This window comes from Heloderma suspectum, chromosome 1 (assembly GCF_057233095.1).
Source record: "Heloderma suspectum isolate Gila_16-S chromosome 1, 16-S_ref, whole genome shotgun sequence".
Classification (NCBI taxonomy): domain Eukaryota; kingdom Metazoa; phylum Chordata; class Lepidosauria; order Squamata; family Helodermatidae; genus Heloderma; species Heloderma suspectum.
The window spans coordinates 165,209,025-165,227,431 of record NC_139458.1 but is presented as its reverse complement, the minus strand read 5'-3'; the positions used below and the strand labels follow the sequence as shown (position 1 = coordinate 165,227,431).

At 42.8% G+C, this 18,407-nt stretch overlaps 1 protein-coding gene across 1 annotated transcript in view; it reads left to right on the top strand.

The window, feature by feature from the left end:
- LOC146358384 (von Willebrand factor D and EGF domain-containing protein-like) overlaps positions 1-18,407 on the top strand; it is a 431,792-nt gene that overhangs the window by 130,640 nt on the left and 282,745 nt on the right. The window contains 3 exon segments of the mRNA XM_084809588.1: positions 2,345-2,621; positions 6,752-6,966; positions 14,808-15,748. Of these exon segments, the coding sequence (XP_084665714.1) occupies positions 2,345-2,621; positions 6,752-6,966; positions 14,808-15,748 (1,433 nt within the window).

Here is an 18,407-nt window from a genome sequence, read left to right as displayed (position 1 = left end):
ATCCTGAGTAGCAACATGGTAGTTCATACGATTAGGCTATAAAGCTGAAATCCAGGAACCTGAGCATGTTTATTCCAAAATTTTCCATTAATTTCAATGAGGATTTCCAAGAATTTATAGTAGGTTGTCCCTGCAATCTTTTCTACCAGGGGTGCAGAACCTCGGGCCTCTTGGCCAAATCTGCCCCCTGGGGTTCTCTAGATGTCCACACCCCCTTTCCCTGCCCCACCCTCTTTCCTCCCAACCACTGATCATTGGTTGGTTTCCAGGCTTTTGGACAGTTTTTTCTTCATTCTAAATTTTTCCATGCTTCACCTAAGGCTTAATTACTGACAGGAAGAGCTTTAAGCTACAACACGCTGGTATTTTTGGTATTTTGGCCACACCCACTTTGCCTTTGGCCCCTCCCACCAGTGGAATGCAGCCCCTGAGAGCATCTCTGAAATGGAATTCAGCCCTCCGGCTCAAAGTGGCTCAACACCCCTTTCTATGGAAATAAGATCCTAACGCCTCAATTGCTTTTCCCACAACCTTGAAGGCATCTTGTTCAGCCATGCGTAAAGAGCCTGCAAGTTCCACATGTAGGGATGGCGGAGAATTCCACCATGGACTTTAATGAGGCCAGATTCTTAGAATCTGCCCCCCCCCCGAGTCCATGGCGGAATGGACCACCCCACCCCACTACCCCGCAAAGTCCTACCCGGCCGGATCCTACCTGGCACAACCAGGTCCGTGTCCGTCCAGGTCTGTCCGCTGCCCCTGTGGATGCAAAATGGCGTCCGGCGTAGTGGACGCCATTTGCGCACTTCCCTTTTGCTGTGATAGGCTACGTAAAGATTTACGTAGCCTATCACGGCCAAAAGGAGGCACGCAAATGGTGTCCACTATGCCAGACGCCATTTGCATCCATAGACCAGCTGCTGCCGGAAGTTCAGCAGCAGATGGCCCCAGCTGTTGGCTCCACCGACTGGCTGTGGAGTGGATCCAGCCGGGGAGGATTCCGGGGGGAGAACCAGATCACCTCCCTCCCTGCCACAGACCTCCCAGCAGATGAAGGTGAGTGGGGTTCATACACCCCTATCCACATGGAATCAGCATTCCTGAAAATAATGCAACACACATCATCCATAGCTGAATAAAAGTGTGTGCATAAACTACCAGGTTGGAATGTGGTCTTGAACAGTAACCAAATCACTTCCATAGTGATCTCTGGTAGGGATGGGTTTTGTAAAATCCATTCTGTCCGTGTTTCACAGATTGTCAGCTGCCTTTCATTCTGTCATTCTATCATCTGCTCATTGGCAGAATCGGATTTTTCCCAGTGTCCCAAATCTGTGCAAATTCGCATTCATGGAAATTCGTGTTTGCACAAATTTGCACTTGCAGAAATATGCAAATCCCCCCCCCCCCCAATGCACTAATCTCCCCAAGCCACACATTTTAATCCTTTAGCCTATGGGGAAATCTGCACTTTCAGCCAGTCATTTTTTATTTATGAATTTTTCTACAACTAAATTTGCATAAAATCTGGGGAAGTTTAAAAAAAAATGGATCTGCACAGAACGGATGTCCACGGAATCTGTGCAACTGTGCAGGAAAAGCCATTCCACTGCAGAATCCACGGGTTGAATTCATAAAAATCTGAACTCATTTGATTCCATTGCAGATTTCTCCAACATCCTTAATCTCTGGAAGACGGATGCTCATTTGCAGGGGAGAAGAGTACAAATTCCAAATTGTTCAGCACACAACCATATGCCAGCTGCAAATCCAGTTAACAGTAAAACTTACATTTATAGCAAAGGTGTTCCACTCTGAAGAAAAAATAAATACATGCCTTCACTTTAACAGGATTCTGGCGGAGTCCTAATTTTTCATATAGAACATTCACCTAGCCATAGTCAACCTTGTAAAAGTGGGTGATTAGTCACAGGAGATGTTATTTGAGCACTGATTTTGCTTTGAAGAACACTATGCATCCAGTTACAACTAAAACATATTTATTACGGCCTGCAGGCAGAGATATTTTCCCATTTACTTTTATCAAATGTTTATCCTTCTTATCCACGCCTGTTGCCATAGCAGCAGCTCTTAGACAGCTATAAGCTCCTCACATGAATTCTTATGCATTTGCAGCTAATAATGCCAATGGTGTTAGTTTGCTTATATTGATGAAAAAGTGTTTCCTCACCAAGTGTTTATTATTTTCTTTCCCCTATGAGGCCAGCCACCATACTGGTCTAATTAAGAAGGCTTGTTGCTAAAAGTAAAAATGAGCAAATCAAAACAGTGAGGCAGACTATTCTATAAATCCTCCCTTTGTGTTATTCTTTTGATTGCTTAGGCATTATGATAACGGCATTGTTGGAACTTTTGTTCTGTACAAGAGCCTTAACCGTGTGTTTGAGGTGCATGTACGTCAGTGGAACTGCGGCAGCCATCCCCTTTCTGTTGCCTGTAACTGTGGCATAGCTGCATGGGAAGATAATGACATTGTTGTCCTCGACATGTGCAACAAGCAATTTCTGGGAACCAAACCTCAGTTGATAATTAAAAGCATCAGAGCCTCGTCACAACAAAATGTCAGAATCATGAAGTCCTACGGAGGAAACAAAATTACTGTGCGTATATTAGTTTATTTATTTATTTGAGAATAGGCATATGCCTGACAGGAGGACCAGCTATGTAAATAGAGTGAGATGACTTCTATAATATAGGAATGCATAAGTTCTAGTATTCCTTGTCAAGCTGATTGACCAGTCACTGTTATGTGTGCTAGGCTGTGCTGACTGGGATTAAGTCCACTAAGCATAACAACCATCAGTGTCTTCCAAGGGATGGAATACTGCACATAAAGTCTGGGGATTGGAGTTCAAGAGTTGTCTGCTCAGTCATAGGTTTATTGTGTGAAATTGTGCCACACTCAAGACTCAATTCTATTTCTCTTCAATCTCCACTTTAGAGCTTCAGCTACTGGGTAGTACAGAAATGTAATAACCAAACAAACAAACAAACAGAGGATGGTACAAAGGGCATAACATGTCCTTGGTTAGGGACGGACACATTTGTCAGTTTCGCATTCTTCTGCATTCACATTTTTGAAATCTCAACTTTTTTCTATTCTGTATATGAAGAAATTTGAGAATTTGGATAAAGTCTTATTAAAAAATGAACAAAAATGAAATTCTCACCCTTCTGCATTGGCCAGATTCAATATTCAGTGGATTCAAAATACACTGCTATTCCCAGCAGTGGAGAGAACCATGTTGTACCTGCCTGCCATGTTAAAGATGAGGGGCTTATCAGAAAAAGAGAGAGGTTACAACCCTAATTCAGTACCACAAATATGGTTCAACACATGGGGATTCAAACAAAGATTTTAAGAGCTAAGCATTCAAATCTGTCTGCCTGAATGGGGAAGAAATTCTTGCCCATGCCTAATTACATGTCTATAGTGTTCTGTTCCAGGCACAAATATGTTCAGATTGGTTTATCATGTAAAGAATTAATATTTAAGTGTCAAATGTGTCGGCACGTTTCACCACCTCATTTTATTTCAGGATAACTGTGCTTTAGCTTAAATTGCACCCCTCTAATGCCAACCTACACTCAAAAGGCAGCAAACCCAATATTCCAAAGAGTCGGGGGCATGCATGTATGAAAAACTAATGGGCCCCAGGACAGCACTACATAAAACTTGTATGTGTTAGTGCCTGTGTGTGAGGAACAAGCAGTTTGCAAAGGAAAGTACATGAAGAAAGGACAGTTTAACAGCATGTTCCCAGGCATCATAAGGAACTACCTGGTAACTCAGTTGGAAGGATCACTGCAGCGGCTGACAGAAAATGGGGGTTTAAATTCCACCCTGGGAAGATGGTGAAGTCACAGCTACAAAACCACAGCTTATGTTTGAGGAGGGGTGCAAAACTAATTTTGGGTGGCAAAGGAGTTGTTTGCTCTGCTCACCCACCCCTTTCTTTGGGGTGTTGTGGAAGATGGAGTATGTTGAAGTCATCCCATGAGGTAGGGATGGGGAAATGCCTCTCACCAATGAGGCTTATAATTGACTTCAAAAACCCAATCTATTCCCCCCCAAATGAAGAAAAGGGGGGAGTACAAGTTTTTTTTCCTGAACCCAATTATTTATTTATGTATTTATTTCTATGTATTTGTACCATGGAAAGGATCTTCTATGGAAAAGATCATTATATTAGCTTATGAAATGAAAACAATAAAATAGAATCTAGAATCATAGAATAGTAGGGTTGGAAGGGGCCTACAAGGCCATCGAGTCCAACCCCCTGCTCAATGCAGGAATCCAAGTCAGAGCATCCCTGACAGATGGCTGTCCAGCCTCATCTTGAATGCTTCCAGTAAATTCAATGTAAGTTAGAAAAAGGCAGCTAAGCAGTTAGAGCACTTCAACAAGACTGGCAAAAGACCATCTTCCCACTAAAGGCAAGTAAGGGTGGATCTGGATGGACTTCTTTCAGGAGGACATTCCAAAGGTGATGAAAGACAAATTCCTGTCCCTCCCATGTTCCCAACCAAACTTCAGTGGCAGAGGAACACAGAAAAGTGTCATTGATGTTGGTCTTAGTATTTGGACAGGTTCATATGGAAGGAGATAGTTCTTAAAGTTACCTGGGCCCATGTGGGTCTTTCACCATGTATGAACCAAATTGGATGCTAGTGTGACCTATACAGGGAATATTGGGGCCACAGGGAGTTAAATCCTTCCACAACACCACACTGAATCTTAATGGCTCCTCCTATACTCACCCCCCATCAGCCTCATTCCCCACTCTCTCTCAGCCATTCATGGGCCTCCAAAAACCTTCCCCCATCCCTCTTACCTCCCCCAAACCCCTCCCACCCACTTATCTGGATTCTGGCTCTAGATGTCCTGATGGCAGTGGGAAGCAGGTCAGTAGCCTTTGGAAACATTATGTTTCCCAGGTGACAGATGGAAAAGAGATAGACCTCCCACCTGTCTTTCTGTCTTTCCATTTGTTGCTGCCAGTGCAACAGAACCAACCAGTTAAGTATTTTGGCTTACACCACCACACTTGCAGCAGTCATATTATACCAGTGTGTATTGCCCCTGCAGTAGGCCTCTTAATTTAGAGGTGCCAAGATAGTGATAAATCAGATCCAGGTTTACTTCCAAGGAGTACTATTGAGTACTTACAGCACACAGGCGTACCCAATGGTTGGATCAGACAGCTTCTCTGAACCCAGAGCCATGGGGTAAAATGGGTTTTACACCATACATGTCAGCACTGAGGCAGCATGACAGCAGCAAGTGTTAATTAGCATCCATCTGCAACCTTTTCAACATGGGCTAACAGTGCTTGTTCAGAAGGAAAACAATCAGAACTTTCCCAGCACAGCCACCTGTAGCTCGGCATAAACATAGCTTCACTTCTCAGGCATATCCTAGGCCCTGATAAGATACTGGCCTTCATTAACATGGAATGTGCTGACGCAGTGCTATTGATGTTTGACTCATCTCACATGCTCAGAGACCCAATAGCAAGGGAATTGCACTAATAATGAAATTAAGCAAAGCATTATGGATCTCTAGTCCCCTCTAAAACTACAGGTGACTTGGTTACAGGCCTGGGGCCAATACACAGTGTTAGGGAAGTACAAACTTTCCTGTCAGCATAGGATTCCAACTAAGGCCCCCCACCTCCTGCCACACCCCAATGTTGCCCATTTTTGCTCCTTCTACTGGCACTGCCATGCTAGGATAGCTGTTGTGCTAATGTAACATAACACTTGTGTAACTATGGAGTATCATTGGCATGCTACACTGGTGGATCTTTGGGAGGTGTAGGGGACACTGCTATGACTTCCATCATGGAAGACAGGCAGGATATAAAAGCATTTAAAATCCTAGGGATACATGTAAGAGAATTCCTATCAAGATTAAGTCTTTATATGATTGAAGCTAACCCAGCATTTCCAGTAAAATTATATGGTCCATTTCTTGCCTTGATTCTGAATAAGGTTTACCCCACTTTCAAAGGATCAACCTAAGCTACTTCTATAATGAGACAAGTGTGCTATTCTGTTTAAAATGCAATCATTTTCTGGATAAATTGGCCTTATAGGGGAAATGAAATGCTTCCTTCAAACTGAAGGAAACTCTTTGAAAGTATTTGCAGTTTATAAAAAGAGAGAGAGAAAGGGAGAGACAAAAGTCATTTTTTTGGTTTTATAGTCATGATTTTATAGCCATGTTGACAGTTTCAGCCAGTAAAGTACCATTGGTAAAGCTTGAAATGAATATGATCAGTAATCTGAAATGTTAATTACAGATTACCATGATTTTTTTCACACTATCAGCATTACTTTAAAATCCTTATGCATAATTGCAAATTATATTTTGTACAACTATTTTCAATATATTTAACAGTAATATTCAGTTACTGATGCCATGGACAGCCTCTTGTTTTGACTTATTTATTTTGCATGTGTAATGTTTCTGTGCTCAAATGACAAGGTGGGGGAGCAGAGGCATCCCCCTGCCTTTTGTGCTGACCCACTTAGTACCGGGGGCTGCTATTAAGGGCTAAGATTTGGCTAAAATTCAGGAGGGTTTATGGATTTCACCAAGTTCCCCTACAAAGCTTTCCTCCATCATTCTAGCACTGCTGCATTTGTGTGTATGGTGCTTTTACTGGTAGAAAAACAGTATATATTTGCCAGTGCATTCAATTCACCAGATTTTCTGCTTTTCCAGATCTCATTCCCCTCAGGAGCATTTGTTCGAGCTGATGTAAGTGACTGGGGAATGAGTTTGACAGTAAGGGCACCAAGCATTGATTTTAACAGCACCAGAGGTTTATGTGGCATCTTTGACAGAAATAGTCAGAATGACTTCCATGGGACTGATGGGAGCCCTTTGCTTTTTCGCCAAAATAGTATGTCTGAGGAGGACTTCATAGCAGCGTGGAGGTAAGGTTTCCAATGGTAAGGGATATACCCCCAAATAAGCTGCCAGTATAAAAGGGTTCTACACAGGCTCTTCAAAGAGTGCTCATTTAATGATGCAATGGAAAGTGCTGCCTTACCCTGACTAAAGGAAATGCACAGACCTTTGAGACACCTCAAAACAATTTGCATAACACATGTTCTTAGCTACTTTCAATGCACATTGAAAGAAGTTTCATATTCTCAAATGATGTCATATTACCAGCTGTGCTGCAATCTCTCTCAGACTGTTAGAAAGTACAGTTCTCAACCCACTCTGAAAAATCCTGATGCAAGACATAAAGTAAAGGTTTGACATTTCCTCTTTTCCTTATTTCCCAAACACTAACTACAAGTATGTGACTATGGAAGTCGAGGGCAGATTTTGACAAGATGTGGAAAAAAATTGTAGCAAAAATGTCATAGTCTAGTTAACTATGTCTATTATGTTAAATAATAGATAATAGGACACAGAAAGCTCCTTTAATATTGTTGTTCAAATGACAGCCAAAGCACTGAATGTAAGTATTTCCCAATTTCAAAGAATTATAAAGAACTAGAATCCAAACATTAATAATTGAGTCTACACACACACGGCCATATCCCCCTGCACAGATGCACCCATCCTAATACCTCATGTTTTTGAAAACATAATTATTTCTAATGGCGAACACATGTACGAACTGTCTGGAAATAATTCCAGATTATTTTTCCCAAACATCCTCCATGTATTTGACAAAATTATCTGGCTTCTAAACTCAGTCTAGAGTGGGTTGTGCCCTGACTGCACTGTCCAATTCGAGCCCTTCCTGAGGCAAGGGCTCAGGGTAGTTTCTGTTATGACATGGATGTAGTTGCCTGCATACACAGCAGTTTCCAGAGAAGCCATAACCTATGGGAACTACACTTCCATTCTTCTAATATCTCTGGGTATTGCTTTTCAGTCTCATGGCAATGTCCAAGGAATAACACAACCCCTAGAGCTCCCCTCCCCCGACTGCACTCCCACCTTAGTAAGTTAGAGAGTCATTTAGGAGGGCACACGTTACCTGTTGTGGGAAGGGGTGGGGGACAGATCCTATCAGGACCACACTCAGATGTGTCAGGGACCAATCCTAATTGGCTCTGGCAAGGACAGATGCCAGGAATCTGGCATCTGAATTCCACTTTAGGATTCCACTGAGTTGTTGCCAATAAACTGCTCTGTTGTGATAAATTCTCAGAAGGTGATTTTTTTTTTTTAAACTAAACTAAACCAAACCAAACCAAACCAAACCAAACCAAACCAAACCAAACCAAACCAAACTAAACTAAACTAAACTAAACTAAAGGTTATAATTAATTTTAGAGATATTCCTGCAAAATCTATTGAAAGTTCAGAAGATATAATAAATCTTCTAACCTTGTGGACTATGAAGCATATGCCATTTAGCCCAGTGGTCATGAGTAGATACTTCAGAAGAAGTTTACAAGAAACAGAGGTTCATACAATTACTGAGATACTGGGTTCAAAGGATGGGACAGGGTTTATTCATTTATGTGGATATTTTTATTTCACCTTTCCACTCAAGGTGTCTGACATCATCCATTAAAACAAATTAAATTATATAACAATTAAAATATCACAAAAGAGACAGCAGTAAGGCTTTTTTAAAAGTATATTTTGGAAGGTGGGCAAAGAAAATCATACAAAGGTTAGGCCAAAACCCCCACAAAACCATTTCTAAGGGGTGGTGGAAAACCAATAATGGGGAGGGGTAGATGTATTTCCTGGGGCAGGGAGTTCCAGAGAAGGCTGCTTCTTTTGTTCTTATCACCTTTGCTTCTGATGGTAATGGGATCAGGGCATCCCATGTGGGTAGAACCATTTCCAAACTGGACTCTGGACCTAGTACTTTCTTGAGGCTTCTAGGCTAGCACTAGAAAAAAGGGAGCTCTCCAGAATGTGTATATGTGTATGTTTTTATTTCCCAGGCCTCAGGCATGCAAACTGTATTCTAAGCTTCTAGCACAGCTCTGGGCTGTGCTGGAACCCCCACATCCCATCCTCAATCTCTGATGCAGTGAGGGGGCTGTGTTTGAATGCCCCATTTGATGTGTCTGCACAGCCTAAGCAGCTGGGTGCTGCTAGTTAAGGATGGATGGGTCAATGTTTTGCTTGGTTTGCATTTTTAAGTGGATTGGCCTTTCCCACACTAATATGTGGATCATAGCACAGGTATCCTTTGGATTGCAAACTTCTCTTAAATTTTCAGGGCAGTTCTCAGCTCAAAAACTGCACACAAAAATGCATATATTGGGTAAAGTTGAATACACAAATGTGTATATTAGGGAAAGTTGAAAAAATGTGCATTAAAAAAAGCAGATAGATGCTGAAATTAGATGGAACTGACTTATGATTGAATAAATGCAAAAGTACTATCAGCCAGACATCGACTGATTCATCCATCACTACTGGTAGCGTGATGCATCCCAACACAGATGCAGTGAAGAGGATATTAAACATGGCCTTCTTGCTGCACTAGGGATCGGAATGCATCCCAGAGTGACTAGAATGGGAGGTTTAGGAGCAATGTAATCTGCTAGGCTGGAACAGACTCTTACCGCCCATCCCTGGTCTTTGATGCATTAAAGAGACTGCTTCCAATCACCTCTCCCTAAAACTGTGTTGAGATCATAGAATAGTAGGGTTGGAAGGGGCCTATAAGACCATTGAGTCCAACCCCCTGCTCAGTGCAGGAATCCAAGTCAGAGCATCCCTGACAAGTGGCTGCCCAGCTTCATCTTGAATGCCTCCAGCCTGGGAGAACCCACCACCTCCCTAGGTAACTGTTTCCATTGTCATATTGCTCTAACAGTCAGGATATTTTCCCTGATGTTCAGCCGGAATCCGGCTTGCTGTAGCTGTGGCCAAGGACTTGTGGTGTACTACATCAGCAGAACCCAAAACCGAGGCAGCAAGGGTGTGGTTAATACACTCTGCTTATGTGCAGTGACCTGCAGAAGCACTTTCAGCTTCTGCAATCAACTCTGGAGCTTTGGTGGAGTGGAATATTTCATTCTGCCCAAACTCTGCAGCAGCCGGCACCCGATCTTACAGAGCCTTTTTCAGCCTTACCTCTGCTATGCACCTATATGCTAGATGTAATGTGTGACATATGGGTTGCACAAGTACATGAGATGGACCAGTACATGAAATCCTTGCCCTTGCTTTTTTGAAGGATAATAATCACAAAGAACTGGTGCAATATGTCTATAGCCATATGTGCAGTCCTCACATCACACATTATGGGAGGCATTGTGGTGAAAAGGAACAGTGCCAACCTTTCCCTCCACCTCAGGAAGGAAATCAGAACCCATAAACGTGTGCGTTAGGCCAAAGTCCTTCTGAAGTAATCTGTACCCTATCCTTCAGCATTCAGTTGTTAGGGCAAGGAGGTCAAAACAGTCAATCCTAAAGGAAATCAACCCTGACTGCTCATTGGAAGGACAGATACTGAAGCTGAAGCTCAAATATTTTGGCCACTTAATGCGAAGAGAAAACTCTCTGGAAAAGACCCTGATGCTGGGAAAGACTGAAGGCAAAAGGAGAAGGGGACAGCAGAGGATGAGATGGCTAGATAGCATCACTGATGCAATGAATGTGGACTTGAGCACGCTCCGGGAGAGAGCGGAGGACAGGAAGGCCTGGCGTGCTATGGTCCATGGGGTCACAAAGAGTCGGACATGATTGAACGACTCAACAACAACAACAACAACAAAGGCAACTTGTGGCCCTCCAGATGTTTTGGCCTACATCTCCCAAGGTCCGTCACCATTGGCTGTACTGGCTAGGGCTGATGGAAGGCCAAGACATCTGTAGGGTCACAAGTTGTCCACCCTTGCATTAGGGATTATCTGCACAACATGGATTTGGACCACCTGCCAAACCATTCTAAGTTCAGCTTTCCTGAGGGCACTTCTCCAAGTAACATTAAGAATGCCTGTTAGCCTGGCATGTGTCATTCGTGAAGGTTTTTAATGCAGGGCTTTAAAATGTTTTAGCCTATACCAGTTTTACATTTGAGTTACAGATTTATTTATTTACTTATTAAATTTATTAATCACCCATCTGGCTGGTCACCCAGCCACTCTGGGTGATGTACAAAGTGTATAATAGAACACTTTAAAACAATAACATTCTACAGTAAAAACATCATATTTCTAAAAATACCCTAACCCACCCCCAAATGCCTGCCTGAGCAACCACATTTTCAACGCGTGGCGGAAACTCATTAAAGAGGGGGCATGGTGGAGTTCCCTAGGGAAGGAGTTAGTTCCACAAAGTGGGGGCCACCACAGAGAAGGCCCTCTCCCTCGTCCCCACCAGTCTAGCTGTCCTGGCTGATGGGACAGAGAGAAGGCCATCCGAGGCTGATCTTGTTAAGCAGCCTGTCAGATGTGGGAAATGAAAAACTGACTTATGTGTCATTCGCGACAACCACGTAGAAAATGCAGCAGAGTTGTGTATAGAAATAATGAAGCTTTACACCTTTTCAGACCCACTAGCATGCTTATGAAATAAGACAGAACAATGGAGACAGTAACTATGGAAGCATTTTCATTCTGAATAGTTCACCTGCTACCGGTTCTGTTCTTTTATTCCCCAGCATTTGTTAATTGCAGCTGTAAAACTGACGATGCCCCATAGCTATGTCAAGCAATAATAAGAAGAATGATAATAATAATAGGAACCAATTATTAAAATTTCTTATCATAATGAATTTTGCTTTTAAACAAGATCAAATTGCAGTGATACAGCCATGGTATTGCATTTCACTCTGTCAAAATGCTACTAATATCTATTCTTTTTCTGCTCAGTGGATTTTTTTTTTAAAGGTTAGCAGAAATTATTTTTCCAGATGAATTCTAGGATTGGTGCTATCATCCTGCTGATACAGTTCAATATTTCCACCTTACCAAAACACATTCATACTTTAAGATCAATGTGGTAGGATTTATGCTTTTGTTTGTTAGTCACGCAAGTATAGAAGTTTTCAGAGTCATTCATTTCTACATTTCTGCTACCCCTATACAGGTAGGGGCCAGACACATGCAGAAGGCTCAGTGGAAAATTCATGTGGGTGCCTAATCAAATAACTGAGACTGCACACGGGCCCCATTCTAAAAGCCATCATCCTACTGGTCAGCCATTTAGAAGGGATTCTTGAGGCTGAATTCACTTCTTCAAAAAGAAAACTCTCTGCTGCTTCAGCTGGATTCAGTAACCCCAACATTCCCCTTCCCCATCAAATAGCTGACCAGTATTTCACCTTTTAAAAAAGGATTGTAGGAACATAGTAAGCTGCCTTATACTGAGTCAGATCCTTGTTCCATTCCATCTAGCCCAGTACTGTAAACACTGATGGGCAGTGGCTCTCCAGGGTTTCAGGCAGCAGGAACTTTTCCTGCACTACCTGGAGATGCCAGAAATTGAACCTGGGGGACTTTTTCCATGCAAAACAGGGGATCTACCAGTGAGCCATGGGCCTTTTTGAGTGTGGACTTCAAATTGCTTGAAGTCCAAGTTATTCTGTGCAACTCTTTAACCTAAAGATAAATACCGACAACCATTAGCAAGCAACGATTTATGACAGTGTGCACATGACTGCTTCATAAACCAGTAACTTCATCTGTAATAATGTCCTGCTAAGTAGGAAGGAGGATATTTCAATTACTGCAATAAGGAGCAGATGTTTGGTAAACTTTTCATCTTTTGGCAGGGGGTTAAGTCCACATTATGCTAAGTGATAACTTGGTTATCACCCTGCATGCATCCAATCAGGAAGAAAATGCATGGAATGCAGGCTTCATTTTCTTAAACCAGAGATGGTTAGACTTGATTATATTGCAGAATATTGTAGTTCCATGTGTTTTGTGTTGCAGCTGCCATGGGGGAGACAACTTGAAAGACTTTTAAATTAAAATTCAACTCCTTGCGCACTTCTAGTCTAGTTGTACTGCAACCAAAAGAATGACTGCACAGTATGAACAGGAAAAAAAGAAGCATTCTTAGGTAGCAGGGAGGCTGGGCTTGCACATGCTCTGTATCAGTGAGATGTTTGGCAATTCAAAGGTTTCTGCTGAAACAGGCTCCTTGAAATTTAAGCTGTGGTGCTGCCCTGGGAGTTTACGTTGACGTTTTCATGACAGGCACTGAAGAACATTGCTGAAGAGACAAGCAGCTGCAATGAAAACCTCAGTGAAACTTGGCTTCAGCTTATCCTGGTTGGTGGGCAGCCTCTGACTAGGGATGTCAGAGAATTCCGCCACGGATCTCGGTGAGGCCGAATGCCAGTGCATTCGGCCCCCCGAAATCTGTGGCGGAACAGCCTGCCATTCCCCCGCCCCCCCCACGGATCCCCCCTGGGATGAGACTTACCTGGGGCAGATGTTCCGGGTGGTGGCTGCGGTGGCAGCTGCGGGGGCTGGTCTTCCAACCGGCTGCCACCACCGCCATTTGCAGTCTGGAGGGGGTTTTTTTATTATTTTTTTACAGGGACATGATAGGCTACGTAAAGATTTACATAGCCTATCATGGCTGGGTTTAAAAAAAAATGCATATGCAAATGGCGGCGGCTATGGCCACCGCCATTTGCGTTCCTTATTTTTCGCCGTCTTAGTCTATGAAAATATTTACATAGACTATTACGACGAAAACAAAGGGGAACGCAAATAGTGTAGTGGGCGCTATTTGCGTTCCTTTTTGATTCGCCGTTTTAGCCTACATAAATATTTACGTAGGCTAACACGGTGAATCAAAAAGGGATGCAAATAGCGCCTGCTACGCTATTTGCGTTCCCCTTTATTTTCACCGTAATAGTCTATGTAAATATTTACGTAGACGAAGATGGCAAAAAATAAGGAACGCAAATGGTGGCGGCCACAGCCGCCGCCATTTGCGTACGCGTGTTTGTTTGTTTTTTACTCAGAGCCCTCCGCGGCCGGAAATCCAGCTGCGGATGGCTCTGGCCTGGGCTGGGCCTGGCTGGCTGCTCCACGGAGCTGCCGCAGAGTACAGCCGGCCGTCGAGGATTCCGGGGGGGGGAGGAACGGATCGCCTCCCCCCCCCATCGAGGATTCCAAGGGGAGGGATGGAACGCCTCCCCCACAACCATAAACATAATCTGCGGAAAGGTAAATGACTTTCATACATCCCTACCTCTGACTTGGCAGGTCACAGTTTGAACATCCATGCTATTCCCCCCTGCCCCCAAAAGGATTCCTATTAGTAATCTAAACTGTTACTGAATTTTGCATTCATAATGCTTACATTGCAGCATGTGGTTATGTATTTACAAGATAGATAAAACTAACAAAGGTGATTCAATGTGGGACATCAAGCCTTTGAGCTTAAGGGCACAATCCTTTGGCCACTAGTCAGTGGCTAGATTCCATAGGATAGGTCGGTTCCCGGAGAACCAACCCCCACACCCTCCAATGCCGCCTCATAGGCAGCGCGGATCAGCCCCGCACTCCGTGCTTGTAAGAGCAGTACAGAGCAGCAAAAATGGGGCGTTCCTGGGGTTGGGCTGGGGAGGGGAGGTCGGAAATGCCAGTACGACACATCCTATGTGTCGTCCGGCCGCCACTTCCCAAGCTCCGAGGTCCTGCAGCTAGACAGCCGAAATCGCTCTCTAGCCATGAAAGCAGAGCAGGGGGAGCGAGGAGGAGATCCGCTACTCACCAGTCCTCCTGCCCTGCACTGGATAGGTGGTCGTCTCCAACCCCCGTCACGCCACATAGGATTGCTCCCTAAGTGACCTGCTTCTCTTTTATTTTATCAGAATAGCTCCAGGGATGAGTTTATTTGACAAGACTCCATCATTGTCTGAATGGAAGAAGAGGAAACATTACTGTCTATGCCAGAGGGAACATGCATTATATGCGCAGTCTGTCAATATTCTGCATAATTTTTGGAATTCTCCCCCACAATCTTTGGATTGCTATTATGAGAACGTGGAGTATATGTCTGTAATCCCATATCTAGATGTCACAACAGAATATGACATGAATGTGGAAACTGAATGTGGAAACGAATGTGGAAAATTATCAGCCCGAACTTTTAGCCAATGGCATTTGCTTCAGGCAACCAAAACAGGAGATAGCTTAAAACCAGATAGGCAGGACATCTCCTTGAAAAAACCCAAAAATGAAAGCTTTGCTGACTCCTCTAATCAATGGGAGGAGCTATCAAGAGAAAAAATGCAACAAGATAATTGGGAATACTTATCTATTTCTTCTTTTCAAAGCTTGGGTCAAGCTGACTTGGAAAGTTTCACGTATTTTTTTCCAGAAGATTATTTTGAAGGGAAGAGGCCTAAAGTTCAGGTCACATGGCCTACTCCAAGTGGCCTCACCTCAGCCAAAGCCTTAGCAAACTGTCAGAAGGTTCTCAAAGATTCTGCCATTGGCTCAGCTTGTAAGGGGCTTCTCGGCACCCAGCTGGATGTGGCCATTGAAATGTGCCTTTTAGATGTACAAATCAAAGATGACCTTGCATGGGGAGAATCAATTATTGCATTTCTGGAAAATGACTGCGAAAAAAGACTGCTAGCAGAAAACATCACCAAATGGTTTCATTCAAAACGTGAGCTACCCGCTATGCATAAAAAAATCATCAGAGCACTCAGGTGTCCCAATCTCTGTAATGGCCATGGACAGTGCACCATGTGGGGATGCCAGTGCTTTAAAGGATACAGTTCCCATGACTGTACAATTGCCAAAAGTGAGTAAAAATTCTCTTTGTTCCTAATCGTTCTATCTTCCTATGGCATTTGACTTAATGGAAGGAGCATCTACAGAGAGCTGTTTGCCCTTCAGCTTCACTAGTTAAGACATCTGATGAATTAATAATCAGGTTTTGACCTGACAAGCTGATGACAATACCTGGTTGGCTGCTTTGTAGTTTTTGTGTGTGTGTTGGGGCTGGGTTTTTTTTTTCATCTTGGTAAACTTGTAAAAATGGATCTGGCAATTCCCTTAAACAAACTGGTTTTGCAGAACTGATTTTCTTTCTTATCTGTCACCTGTTTGCCAAAAAGCACACTGCTGACAAAAATGAGAGTCCCAATATAGGTGTTATGCTAATGCCAGAAGGCTCAAAACCAAGTTTAGGAACTGGTGTGCCTGGCATTAAAAGAGCACATAAATATAGTGGGCATAACAGTGGAAAAATAGGTATCAGTGGGACAAACTCCTCCACAGAATTGCTGGGTGGAAGTACCAAGTTCAAAACGTAAGTTAGTCTTGGGAGTCTATTCTTGCCTTCCTGACCAAAATGTTGGGGGTAATCTTGAGATGGACCAAGAAGTTAGGGAAACAGTAAAAGAAGTGTAAGAATGGGTGAGTTCAAGTACTCTCACATAAACTGAATACATTCATGTTTGGGGGCATGGAAAAGAGACAAAATAACTATCTATATTACAGTGTCTTAGGACCCAAGATACAGTCATCTTAAATCCTATGAGCATTATATGTAAAGCTGGGCTTAACCACCCAAATGTATATCACTACACAATTGCTTACATTGAATGTGTTATGTGCTTATTCACCAGATTTGTAGAGATCCTTTTTTGGAGGTCTTCAAAGGGCATCTCTATACCAGCCTAAATCCTGCATTTAAATCAGGGCTTCCTGCTTCCGTTTTAAATGCAGGATCACAACGGCTCCCTTTTTCATGGGCTCCCCCTCTCCTTCCCCCCTCCTTCTCCCTGTATCTGAGTCTTCCATATCTTTCATTGATCTTGCTCCTCTTCTTGCCACTTTTTCCTCTTTTCATGAAGGAAGCTCAAGCAGAACACCATGGGATAATTTGATAGCTCATTGTCTGCAATCTATTTAAAAATGGAATAAAGGAGTGCAAAAATAGTGCAGGAGATGCCTTGGGGGTTCATGGCATCATGTAAAGAGCCGGCAAAATTCCGAGGGAAAGCCATCTCAATCACAGGATAAAAGCTTTGTGTGAAGATTGAAGAAGCCCATAGTCTGCTTTGCTTTTCACCATCTGAATAGTTTGGATGGAATCATCCAAAAATTTGGCTACCTCTCTGACTCCATATAATTTATGAAAATATATATTTAAAACCCTTGTACCCTGCCTTTTGGTCCTTACAAGGGACCCCATGATGGCTTAGACTTAATGTTGAACATAGAAAAGATAAACACATTAAAACTAGAGTAGTAAGCACATTAACCCAGCATATTAATAGAAAAATTGGCTGTACCAGTCAGACATTGGGGTCAAATGTACCCGAAGAAAGCCATACTAATAAAATTACTGGTGGAAGTTATTAAGCATGCTTGACATTATTTGCAAGTAAAAACAAACAAAAATGCATGCCATTATCGAGAACTTCCCTTTTCTAGTAAAAGAATATAGTTTCACCTAAATTGATCTACTAGGAAGAGATGTCTTCTTTAGGGATGTTCATGCCATCATGAGTTGTTGAAGAGATGTCTTTAGGGAAGTTTATACCATCTTGAGTTGTTCAGCTTCCAAACAATAAAGGTATTTAGACAGGCAATATGCACTATGTTAGAAAAAAACACCCACCATCGACCACTTTTGATCATGCACTTAATAGTGTATGTGGAGACCATCTGGTCACAGGTATTCACACCAGCTTTCATTTTATTACAGAAAATAATAGACATTTAGACATAATAGAAAAGCTTGACATTCTGGTCTGAGATTGCTGCTTGTTATGCATTGAAGAAAGGAAAACTGTCATCCTTTTCTTTGGCACACAGCTTACAAGTGTTAAATCTCTTTGCAAAACAAAAATTGCTGCTATTGACACATCTGGATTTGTGGACAAGGAGCTCTTGGGGAATTTTGTGTGTGTGATTTTTACCTCTGGTGTGTCAACCAGAGCCAGGTTTTTCTTAGCTAATGCTCTGGTTAGTGGTGCACTGGTGAAGAAGGGTACTTCCAGGTGGATGGCTTCTAAAGCGGTCAGTCACAAATCCATCATTTCTTCCTTAACAGTTCTTGTGAAAAAAAAAATGGAAAAAGTGATAGGAAAACACAGAAGAGTTTTAAGTGGAACTCAGTGACATCTGGTCCCTCTGCAAATTTCCATGAATGAAGTACAGTAACAGCATAGGATACCATACCAATACCATACCATACCATACCATACCAATCAATATCACCTAAATAATACATCTGTTATTTAGGATGCAGATGCAATTTTTCAGTATTGGGAGCTTGAGTAAACATGGAAAGCCTCAACACATGATCAGGGATGGATAGATAGATAGATAGATAGATAGATAGATAGATAGATAGATGAGAGGGAGGGTAGGGGTGCACGAAAGCCACTTACCTGGTCTCGCAGCTTTTCGCGGTGGAAGGGAGGCGCTTCGCTGCTCTCCCCGTGAAG